The sequence below is a fragment of the Scyliorhinus canicula genome, chromosome 14, assembly GCF_902713615.1.
Source record: "Scyliorhinus canicula chromosome 14, sScyCan1.1, whole genome shotgun sequence".
NCBI classification, from domain to species: Eukaryota; Metazoa; Chordata; class Chondrichthyes; order Carcharhiniformes; family Scyliorhinidae; genus Scyliorhinus; species Scyliorhinus canicula.
This window is the reverse complement of record NC_052159.1, coordinates 9,092,198-9,105,040: the sequence shown is the minus strand read 5'-3', so window position 1 is coordinate 9,105,040 and position 12,843 is coordinate 9,092,198. Positions and strand designations below refer to the sequence as shown.

Below are 12,843 nucleotides of genomic sequence, written 5' to 3'. Positions count from 1 at the left end.
TTTAAAATAAATTTAGAGTGCCCAAACATTTTTTCCCAATTTTTATGGGCCAGGGTTTAGAGAACCCCAAAGTGTATCATGGACTTCACCTGACCCACAACTTTTAATGGATTGTGGTTATGGGGAGCACACGGACCTACTTTCCAGGTGTACAGTACTTTTAAATTAAAACAATGTTTATTTATGAAACCAGTTAACACTTTATAAACGCACAGTAAACATCTTAACCATCGACATCAGTCAATCACCCAAACAGTACAGCACTTAGAACATAGAACATAGAACAGTACAGCACAGAACAGGCCCTTCAGCCCTCGATGTTGTGCCGAACAATGATCACCCTACTTAAACCCACGTAACCCGTAGACCCATAACCCAACAATCCCCCCATTAACCTTACACTACGGGCAACTTAGCATGGCCAATCCACCTAACCCGCACATCTTTGGACTGTGGGAGGAAACCGGAGCACCCGGAGGAAACCCACGCATACACGGGGAGGACGTGCAGACTCCACACAGACAGTGACCCAGCCGGGAATCGAACCTGGGACCCTGGAGCTGTGAAGCATTGATGCTAACCACCATGCTACCGTGAGGCCCCTGCTACCGTGAGGCCCCTGCTACCGTGAGGCAGGGAGTCACTTGAAAAGTAACTCTTAATCTTTCCTTGCAACATCCAACAGACAAAACAGAAACCCTTTTTACAGAAAGACATCAGGTTTAACTTCTCTACAAAAACAGGTATTAGTTTTAAATCACCAAAGGATCTGCAGACGGTCTTGAGATTATAGAATTATAGAATTTACAGTGCAGAAGGAGGCCATTTGGCCCATCGAGTCTGCACCGGCTCCTGGAAAGAGCACCCTACCCAAGATTAACACCTCCACCCTATCCCCATAACCCAGTAACTCACCCAACACTAAGGGCAATTTTGGACACTAAGGGCAATTTATCATGTCCAATCCACCTAACCTGCACATCTTTGGACTGTGGGAGGAAACCGGAGCACCCGGAGGAAACCCACGTACACACGGGGAGGATGTGCAGACTCCGCACAGACAGTGACCCAAGCCGGAATCGAACCTGGGACCCTGGAGCTGTGAAGCAATTGTGCTATCCACAATGCTACCGTGCTGCCCTTGCCCTTGCAGAGACTAATACACATTCTTCCTGTGAATGCAGCTCCAAATCTCAAAACGAAACTAAAACACACCCAAAGCAAAAGTAAAAGCAGACAGACAGCCCAGCTCCACCCACAATCTGACATCACTGATAAACATCCATTTCTTAAAGGTACATCCACTACAGCTATTTTATAGACACCCCTTTCTTAAAGGTACTCTCATGACAGCTATTTTATAAACACCCATTTCTTAAAGGTACTTTCACATGACACAATTAAGGGGCAATTTAGCATGGTCAATCCACCTGCCCTGCACATAGAACATAGAACATAGAACAGTACAGCACAGAACAGGCCCTTCGGCCCCCGATGCTGTGCCGAGCAATGATCACCCCACTTAAACCCACGTAACCCGTATACCCGCAACCCAACAATCCCCCCATTAACCCTACACCACGGGCAATTTAGCATGGCCAATCCACCTAACCCGCACATCTTTGGACTGTGGGAGGAAACCGGAGCACCCGGAGGAAACCCACGCACACACGGGGAGGACGTGCAGACTCCACACAGACAGTGACCCAGCCGGGAATCGAACCTGGGACCCTGGAGCTGTGAAGCATTGATGCTAACCACCATGCTACCGTGAGGCCCCTTTTGGGTTGTGGGGGATGAGGCCCACGTAAACATGGGGAGAACGCAGACAGTGATCTGGGGCTGGGATTGAACCTGGGTCCTCAGTGCCGTGAGGCAGCAGTGCCACCAGATGTGGAACCTTATCAAATGCATTCTGGAAATCTAAGAACGGCACATCTCCCATTTCTCCTTTAACCATAGCACAAGTAGCTCCTTCAAAGAACTCCAACAAATTGGTTAAACATGTTTTCCCTTTTACAAAATCATGTTGACTCTCCTTGATTGCTTTGAATTTTTCCAAGTCACTTTTTATGCCATATTTAAGAATGGCTTCTAACATTTTTCCCAATGACAGACGTTAGGCTAACTGATCTATAGTTTTCTGCTTTCGGTCTCCCTCCCTTTTTGAATAAAGGAGTTTATCTTCCAATCCAATGGAAGCTTCTCTGAATCGAGGGAATTTTGGAAAATTAAAACCAATCACCAACTATCCTATTCGCCACCTCTTTCAAGATCTTAGGATGAAGTCCATCTGGTCCAGGGGATTTGTTAGCTCACAGACCCAATAATGTCATCAATTTTTTTTTTTTTTTTTTTTTTTTTTTTTTTTTTTTTTTTTTTTTTTTTTTTTTAAATTTAGATTAGCCAATTATTTTTTCTAATTAAGGGGCAATTTAGCGTGGCCAATCCACCTACTCTGCAGATTTTTGGGTTGTGGGGGCGAAACCCACGCAGACACGGGGAGAATGTGCAAACTCCACACGGACAGTGACCCAGAGCCGGGATCGAACCTGGGACCTCAGCGCCGTGAGGCGGTTGTGCTAACCACTAGGCCACCGTGCTGCCCTGTAATGTCATCAATACCACTTCCCTGGTGATTGTAATTTCCTCAGCCCCTTCCTCCTTTCTATTTCTCAATTTACAGTTATTTCTGGGATGCTCTCTCTAGTTAAGATCAATGCAAAATACCTGTTTAATGATCAATTCCACAGGTGCACTTTCTACAGGACCAATGCTCACTTTGTTAACTCTTTTCTTATTTAACTATCAATACAAACGTTTACTATCCATCTTTCTACTGCCTAGTTTTCTTTTGTACTCTAGATTTTCCCTCCTTACCAATCTTTTTGTCATTGTTTGATGTTCATCACATTCTTTCCAATGTTCTGACCTGCCACTCAGGTGCAAATATAGACTTTTTCTTAAATTTAATACGGTCTTCAACTTTTTTAGTTAACCACGGATGACAAACTCTTCCCTTGGAATTTTTGTTTCTCATTGGAGTGTGTCTGTTCTGTTTATTCGGAAATATCCCATTAAATGTTTGCCACAACCTCTATTGATCTATCCCTTAAGCACATTTGCCAGTTCTGATATCTTGGCACAGTTTAGCCACAAGTATCATTGAGGTTGACTCTAAAGCTCACCCTGTGATTTGAGTGTTGGCAAAATTGGATGACCAGTTGATCTCGATCTGATGGTTTGCCCAATTGGCAGGGTTCAGATCACGAATCTCTCTCATGCTCTATTAGCCCTTTCTTCCCTATGATCTTCATATATGTTTAGCACAGTGCCCTAGGCCGCTGTGGTTTCAAATCAAAATTTGACATGCTCGGAAAACTTTACTGCTTGGAGAGATATGTTTAATCGTGAGCAAGTACCACATCAGCTAAGGTCATCTTTATTCAAACTCCGGGCAGCACGGTGGCCTAGTGGTTAGCACAACCGCCTCACGGCGCTGAGGTCCCAGGTTCGATCCCGGCTCTGGGTCACTGTCCGTGTGGAGTTTGCACATTCTCCCCTTGTCTGCGTGGGTTTCACCCCCACAACCCAAAAATGTGCAGAGTAGGTGGATTGGCTATGCTAAATTGCCCCTTAATTGGAAAAAATAATTGGGTAATCTAAATTAAAAAAAAAAATTAAAAAAAAAAAAAAAAAATCTTTATTCAAACTCAGTATTTGGTAGTATTATTTGTCACTGGCTTTGGCAAAGGAATTTAATAAATATATATTTTTATTCTCCTCCTTTTTCACATTTTCATCAAATTTACACCCACTAAGAAATAATCAACAATAACAAATACTTTTAATTTTTTTTAAATTTAGATTATCCAATTATTTTTTCCAATTAAGGGGCAATTTAGCGTGGCCAATCCACCTACTCTGCACATTTTTGGGTTGTGGGGGTGAAACCCATGCTGACATGGGGAGAATGTACAAACTCCACACGGACAATGACCCAGGGCCGGGATTCGAACCCGGATCCTCAGTCCCAGTGCTAACCACTGCGCCACATGTCATCCAATTCTTGATAATGCATGATAAACAAAGCCCACGAGTTGTAGAACCCTTCGACCATCCCCCTCATCTCGAACTTCACTTTCTCGAGCGTTAAAAACTCAAGCAGATCCCCCCGCCACGCCGAGGCACAGGGCGAAGAAGCTGACCCCACCCCAACAGGACCCGCCTTTGGATGATCAGTGAGGCGAAGGCCAAGACATCTGCCTCCTCACCCGCCTCCAACCTTAGCTGATCTGATACCCTGAATATGGCTTCTAGAGGACTTTGTTCGAGCCTCACGTGCACACACAAGACCTCCTTCCAATACTCTTCCAGTTTTGGACAGGACCAAAACATATGAACATGATTTGTGGGGCTCCTCCAACAGCATTCACAAACATCCTCCACCCGCTCAAAGTATTAGCTCATCTTCGTCCTCATGAGGTGCTCCCTATACACAGCTTCAGCCCAACCTCACGCATGAAGTTGAGGCATTCACCCTCCGGAGCGCCTCACACCACAACCCTTCCTCCATACCCTTCCCCAACAATTGCAAAGAGGTTTTGCCAATAATGTTGTTTTTGTTTGTTCAATGGTCCACATACCTTCAAAGCTCAATTAAAAAAAAATTATGTATATAAATCTCCAACTCAGATCTGGCACATCAAAATCAATAATAATAATAATAATCTTTATTGTCACAAGTAGGCTTACATTAACACTGCAATGAAGTTATCAAATATCTTCCTGTAAATCACTGAAGTTAATCAAAATCAGATGAAGATATATCATAGTCACTTTTAATATAGATTCAATGTCACTGAATAACAAGAAATTTCACAGCATTTATAGGAGAGTTTAAAAAAGTTATCTTGCCTATATATTTTATCTGCAAGATTCTTTATATCACCTTCTTTGTTCTGATGGGAGGTAACTCGACTTGAAACGTTAACTCTGATTCTCTCCAAAGAGGTGCTGTCTGACCTGCTGAGTCTTTTCAGTATTAAAAAAAAACCTTTTATGCTGTTGTATGAAATTTCCATAATTCAAACTAATAAATTATTTAAATTTCTTTTCAGCAGAAAAACAAATTAGCATCAACAAGAATGGGCTATAGATCCACAGCAAAGGAATTAATTTGGACATTCTGAATTCTCCCAGTGTACCCGAACAGGCACCGGAATGTGGCGTTTCACAGTAACTTCATTGCAGTGTTAATGTAAGCCTACTTGTGACACTAATGAAGATTATTATAAGAAAAGCAAAATGATGCAGTGTTCACACCACGCGCACAGTTCTATTGTGCAGTTTGCCCTTCCAAATGTGAGTTGTGCCTTGGATATGTAATTCTCTGTAACAACAGCGTGGAATATTTGTGGGTTACGTGGCCAGTGAAAATGAAAGTAATGAGGTGATAAAATCAAAGGAACAAAATTGTATACAGAGCCTTTCATGATGTAAGAACTTTGCCAAGTGCACTTCACACAAATATCTTCACTTTTGCAAAGTAGACAATGCTCTGCCGAGTTATGCACAGAAACCCCCACACAAACACCAGTGAGATACATGACAGGATTACCTATTTCCATTAGTTCATTGGATGTGGTCATGGGCAAGGACATGATTTACGTTCAAGAAGGTGTTGGTGCGTCGTCATCTTCAACTGCTGCAGTCTGTCATCCATGTACACCTACACTGTTACAGGGAGGGAGTTCCAGGAATTTGATCCAGTGACAGTAAAGGAACAGAGATACAGTTCCAAGACAGGATAGTGTGTGACTTGGAGGGTAACTTGCAGTTGGTGTCCCCTGTATCTGTTGCCCAAGTCTTTCTAGTTGATAGTGGTCAAGGGAAGATACTGTTGAAGGAGTCTTGTGAATGGCAGTGCATTAATAAATGGTACACATGGCAGCCATGGTGCATTGGTGGCAGTAGAATTGAATGTTTTGATTGAGGGAGGGGGGGGGGGGGGGGGCCGGAGGAAAAACAAGATTCATATTGGTCAGGTTACCACAAAAACTCCCATTCTTCAAAATAGTATCAGAGGACCTTTGAATTACACCTGAGAGAACAGATGGAGCCTCCTCATCCCACCCTAACTACATCACCTCTGAAACCGCAATACCCTCTCGGTACTGCACCGAGTGTTAGTCTAGATTTTGTGCTGAAGTGTCTGGCAGGAGGGGCAGCATGGTGGTGCAGTGGTTAGCACTGCTGTCTCACAGCACAGAGGTCCCACGTTCAATCCTGACTCTGGGTCACTGTCCGTGTGGAGTTCGCACATTCTCCCCATGTTTGCGTGGGTTTCGCCCCCACAACCCAAAGATGTGCTGGGTAGGTGGATTGGCCACGCTAAATTATCCCTTAATTGGAAAAAATTAATTGGGTACTCAAAATTTTATTTTAAAAGTGTGTCGGGCAGGATACTTGAACCTCCAACCTCCCGATCCAGAGGTGATAGTGCTACCCACTCAACCAAGGCTGATACAATGAAGAATATTAAATAAGAAGTATTGTTGGAACAATAATAAAACAGATCAGGTTTCATGTTTCACATTTCCTCGGAAAATATTGATACACATAATGTTAAATAAGCTTTGTAAGATAAGTGCACACATTTTCACATTGCATTTTTATAGGATACAGGTGGAAGCCAGTTTAACACGTAATGTAACAAACAAGGTAGACAAACATTTCACTGAACTCACCACTGCTACTTTTTAAAAAAAAAATTAGAGTACCCAATTATTTTTTCCAATTAAGGGGCAATTTAGAGTGGCTAATCTACCTATCCTGCACATCTTTGGGTTGTGGGGGTGAAACCCACCCAGACACGGGGAGAATGTGCAAACTCCACACGGACAGTGACCCAGGGCCGGGATTCGAACCCGGGTCCTCAGTGCCGTAGGCAGCAATGCTAACCACTGTGCCACCATGCTGCCCCTCGACCACTGCTACTTAAGTACAGACTCAGGCCATTAAACACCAATCGTAGGGAACCAAGTCTTGAAATTGGAACCAAATCTGAAAGGCAATATCTTGGCTTTCCAATAACATTATTACAATTGCACTTTAGGTATTGTACAGAGAAACTCCAAATAAAGTAACTTCTTAATGAGTTACAGCACAAGGGGCAATTACCAGAAAATGGTAGCGTAGAATTGAGAGAATTTTCACAGAATTTTCAATCCCATCCAAGATGTCAGACTAGAAGATAAGAGCTATTATCTTACAGGAGGGGGTGTGGACGAGAAATGGAGAAAATATAAAATTCATTCTGAGCCGCACCCTATTTCAACTAAGTAGTCAGAATAAACACTATTGCCACGGAGGTGGTTTCAGGTTTCCTACTTAGTCACTGAAAACAGAAATTAAATTTTATGATGCCCTCACCTAATAAAAAGCAGGAAAACCAGCAAAAACTCCTATTACTATGGACATGATGCAATAATAGAGGAGACTTGAAGAGAATGGTCTTTTATGGCAAAATTTGATTTCTATAGATTTCAGCAGGAAGCTTCTCCAGTAGTGTACTGGTCATTTATCCAGCTCTAAATGGGATCTTGCTGTGCTCAAAGCAGCTACTGCAATTATCTACAGAACATTCTGTGTACTTCAAAGTAAGTCATTGTATGTGAAGTGCTTTTGAGATGTTTGAGAAATGTGATAAAGTGCTGTATCAATGTAAATGTACGTTCAGATGTACATTTTTCAACCCTGCAACTGGCAGTTCCCTTACCTATTTAAACAAATATTGACAGAACACACTTACACAGTTGAGGAAGTATTAAGAGAATGATGTATTGTGCACTTCATAATGTGCTCTGCATAAAAGCACACTGTGTAATCGCTGTATTTTAATAGTAAACGATTAATGCATTCCATTTAACTCTCCAAGGAGATGACAGCAATATGGACACGAGAAAATGAAGTACAAGAAAAGGTCATTCAGTTCATTGCTGCAGTACAAGACATGGCAGAGCAGAGGTAAATCTTGGAAGTGCTGTGGGAAGAGTTGGAAAATTGTGAAACCGTCACAAACGGTGAGTTAGGGTGGATGGGAAACTGACAGAATGGGCAGCACAGCCTCTCTGAACACGAGTACTTCACTTGCCTACATAGGTGACCCAGCAACAAGCCTCAATGTGCATATTAAGGGAGGCTTTGTGAAGTTCTGCACTCATAACGAAGTAACTGCTTCATGAGACAGGAAAAGACACTGGACAAGGTGAAACGCTAGCAAAGGGATTTTTACAACATTGAAACAGACCATTTCGTCCAGCAGGTTCATGTCAGTTTATGTTCCACAAGAGTCCTTTCTCACCTTACTTCATCTCACCCCATTAACATATCTTCCTCATGTACTTACCAAGCTTCCCCTGAAAAGCAACTATACTATTATATGGAGAAACAAACTAGGATGAAGGAGAAAATTGAGAGCAGAGTTTTTTAATGTGGAGAGGTGTGCAATAATTTATATGGGGAGGCCACTGAACTGAACAGCACAAATGGCTCAAGAAAATGAGGATGAACTCTCGTAGTTTAACACAGATTTTAAAATGGCTCAATACAAAATTTCTAAGATTATGGAGGAAAATGGATAAACTGCCGTAGGAATTTGCTCACAATGATAAAGTTAGATGTAGAGCTTTTCATCAAAAGGCTTAACAGAATCATTGAATATATTACCAGTGACAACAACCAGTTTAGAGAGACAATTTGTCTTTGTGAAGAGTGGGCGGCACGGTGGCACAGTGGTTAGCACTACTGCCTATGGTGCCGAGGACCTGCGTTCGATCCGGGTCCTGGGTCACTGTCTGTGTGGAGTTTGCACATTCTCCCAGTGTCTGCATGGGTCTCACCCTCACAACCCAAAGATGTGCAGGGTAGGTGGATTGGCCACGCTAAATTGTCCTTTTAATTGGAAAAAACAAAATTGGGTACTCTAAATTTATAAAACAAAAGTCTTTGCGAAGAGGGAAGGAATCAAGGGTAAAAAGGTGAGCTTGATGTGTTAAACAAAAAGGACATGTTTATTGGGTATATTGACCATTTACTGATTCTCCAATTGTTCTGACCTCTTGTCCCACAGACTTTGATTTTAATGAACAAGCCGATTCTAAGTTTCCAATTCATTTTTTTCCAATTAAATGGCAATTTAGCGTGGCCAATCCACCTACCCTGCACATCTTTGGGTTGAGGGGGCAAAATCCACGCAAACACGGGGAGTGTGTGCAAACTCCACACGGACAGTGACCCAGAGCCAGGATTAAACCTTTTCATCCTTTTATCTCTCTTGCCTCCACCGTAACACAGACCTTCCTTGTTCTGTACCCCCTCCTGCCCTCCTTTCCCGCTTCGACCTGTTACACATGTTACATGTCATGTTACATGTGATAATGGCCAGATCACCGGTTTGAGTGATGTTGGTTGTAGGAATACAGGAGTTCAGACACAAGGGGCGCTATTTTCCCACCGCGTTGTGTTTGGTGTTGATTCTGGTGCCAGACACAAATCCGCATGTGGGTCACCCGGCCCACAGCGTGATCTGGATTCCAACCTTGCTGAACATGATCTAGGTAATAATATTGAAACCAACCGTTAGGCTCATCGAAATATGTGCAGCCAGGTTGGGGGCACAATCACCCAGAGCCCCCCAGGTAGCCAGGCACGAGACAGGACACTGCTGGGGTGTCAGGGCAGTGCCCAGGTGCCAGGTTGACTGCCAAGGGGCGGAGCCCGAACCCACAAAAGGGGAGGCAAAGTGGCATCATGAAGGTTGGGTTGGGGGGAGGGGGGGGGGCGGTGAAGGGGGAGGTCCTGAAAGGGGTGGGTGAGAATATGAAGGGGTCGCTCACATAATAATAATAGCTTATTGTCACAAGTAGGCTTCAATGAAGTTACTGTTAAAATCCCCTAGGCGCCACATTCCGGGCCTGTTCGGGGAGGCCGGTACGGGAATTGAACCCGTACTGCTGCCTAGTTCTGCATTGCAAACCAGCTGTTTAGCCCACTCTGCTAAACCAGCCCCTTGGGGGAAGGGGGGTACGATGCCACTGATGCCCATGAGGATGGATGGGTGTGGGGCGGGACTCACACTAACCTTTATTGATGGGGGGGGGGAAAAGAGGTTGTCCCTCAGACAGTGTTCTTCAAACTTTTTTTCCGGAGACCCATTTTTACAACTGGCCAACCTTTGGGACCCAACCCGGCCGACCTTTGGGACCCACGCCGACCGACCTGCGTGACCCACGCCGACCGACCTGCGCGGCCCACGCTGGCTGACCTGCGCGACTCACCGTTTTCTCTTACCTTGTTTGTTGCTGACAAAAATGGAGGAAATGGTTTTGGATCCCTTTGGCCCCAATGGTCCCTTCGGCCCCCCGAACTTGAGAAAAAAGGCGGCTGCGACCATATATAAAAAAAATGCGGCCGCACTGTGCATGCGTGCCTGATCATTGGGCACGCATGCACAGTGTGGCTGAATTTTCTTTCTGTTCCTGGCCATTTTGAAGGACGCTTGCAGCCGGCATTATTAAAAGCCGGCTGCTGCGGCTGTTGCTAACCATTGCACCACCGTGCTGCCCTTATTCTTTTAAAAAAAAAATTAATTTAGAGTACCCAATTATTTTTTCCAATTAAGGGGCAACTTAGCGTGGCCAATCCACCTACCCTGCACATCTTTGGGTTGTGGGGGTGAAACCCACGCAAACACGGGGAGAATGTGCAAACTCCACACGGACAGTGACCCAGGGGCGGGATTTGAACCCAGGTCCTCAGCGCCGTAGGCAGCAATGCTAACCACTGTGCCACCGTGCTTCCCCTTGCTGCCCTTATTCTAATAGTAACAAATTAAACCTGAGCCATTCTCACTCAACAAGCCTTAATTGCAAGGACTAGATACCTACCACTTCACCATTAGTCCTTGTTCCATGAAGTTTTTCAGATTAGGTAGAGTCTGCCGGAGATCTGGTGTGGATAGGCCATGTTGGTATCTTAACTGTAAATGCAAACAGGAAGGGTTATTTTCTTTCTTATTTCTATGGTCTTCAAACATTGTTTTACCCCCCCCCCCCCCCCCCCCAAACTCATTTAAAGGTCATGTACAAATGCATTTATATACAGGCTTTTCACCTGAAATCCCCCCTAATGCCCTGTTACAAGGCTTTGCTGGGGGCCGGTTTAGCTCAGCTGGTTTGTGTTGAGGTTATTCATGAAGGCCCGCCTTCTCAACCTTGCCCCTCGCCTGAGGTATGGTGATTCTCAGATTAAATCACCACCAGTCAACTCTTCCCCACAAGGGGAAAGCAGCCTATGGTCATCTGGGACTATTGCTGTAGATTATGCAACAGTACCAGAATTATCACAAAAAGGGCAAAAAAAGCATAACCATTCATATAATTCTCAATAGACCACATATTCAAAGTGCTTATTCATTCTACAAAGGGAATTAAGGAGGGGGTCCATTATATATGATGAAATTGCAACCCCAATATGAACGCAGTACAGAATAGTGCACAAGTTAGGGGAGGCAATGAGTAAACTCTTACAGAACTCTGGTCAGACCATGGCTCGAGCTTGGTGCCCAATTCTGGTCAGACACGCGAGGGTAACATTTAAATATTGGAAGCAGTGCGTAGCAGAGTCACAAATATGATTCTTAACGTCAGAGGTCGGATTTAAAAGGAAATACTGGAAAACAGTGGGCCTTTTCAACTGTGAAATCGGGTGTCCTAAAAACCAAGCAACCCAAAAAGGTAATTGTGAGATGAAAAGTAGACACAAGTTCAATTCGTCAGCAAAGGTAATGAATGTGTGGAATGGAGTCAGTGAAGTGGAAAATCATATTATTTAAAATGAAAGGTTCCCATTTCTACAGCACCTCTCATTATCTCAGCATGCCCAAAGTGCTTTACAGTCAACAAAGTTACAAGTGCAGTTGGTGTTGCAATGCAGGAAATGCTGCAGCCCATTTAAGAACAGCAAGGCCCCTCTTGTAGTGGCTAACTATGTAGCTTTCATGGATAGATGAACTAAAATGGAGCAATGATTTTCCACACTTTCTTCTCTTTTTTTAAACAATTCATTCACAGGATATGGGTGTCGCTGGCAAGGCCAGCATGTGATGCCCATCCCCAACTGTTCTTGACAAGGTGGTGGTGAGCTGCCTGCTTGAATACAACTGAATGCAAAAATTAGCTTGCTAGGCTATTTCAGGTGACAGTTAAGAGTCAGCCACATTGCTGAGAGTCACATACTGGCCTGGCTGCGTAAGGACAGCAGATTCCCTTTGCTAAAGGATGTTAGTGAGGTGTCAAATTTTGTTTCATGCCGTGTGAAGAGCCTTGGGTCATTTCACAATGTTAAACTCACTACAGAAATGTTAAGCTGCTGTTATTGATCTGGACTGACGGAGGGTAGCGCCCCTGCAATGTACACAACTATGTGTTAAACTGAAGGGTGAAACTAGGCCTCAAGAGACTTAACATGAGCGTCTAGACAAACCACTAATCTATGCCCTGTGGAGTGCTAGATTGATATACATGTAATCTACATCCGTAATATAACTCATTGTGAAGCACTCATGAGTCAGAATCATAACCCCGGTCTAGAATTGAAGTGCATAATCCAGACCACCATTCAAGTACAAGGTATCTTCAACTATCAATACCAAGAAACAGATTAACTGGTCTCGATTCTTGCTGTGCAAAAGTAGCTACCACATGCACCTGTGTAACAACCGAATGCAATTATTGTGATTCACTGGCTGTAAAAGTGCTTTGGGCCATTGAGGATGTCAAA

The 12,843-nt window shown here is 43.9% G+C and overlaps 1 protein-coding gene across 2 annotated transcripts in view; it reads right to left on the bottom strand.

Moving 5' to 3' along the window:
- The window catches only part of uvrag (UV radiation resistance associated gene), a 368,181-nt gene that overhangs the window by 8,972 nt on the left and 346,366 nt on the right, over nucleotides 1-12,843 (bottom strand). The window contains exon 14 of one of the 2 annotated variants that reach the window (XM_038817639.1): nucleotides 10,950-11,041. In XM_038817639.1, coding sequence (XP_038673567.1) covers nucleotides 10,950-11,041 — 92 coding nt within the window. Of the gene's footprint in view, nucleotides 1-10,949; nucleotides 11,042-12,843 lie in introns of those variants that run through there. The other variant, XM_038817640.1, reaches the window with a different exon arrangement.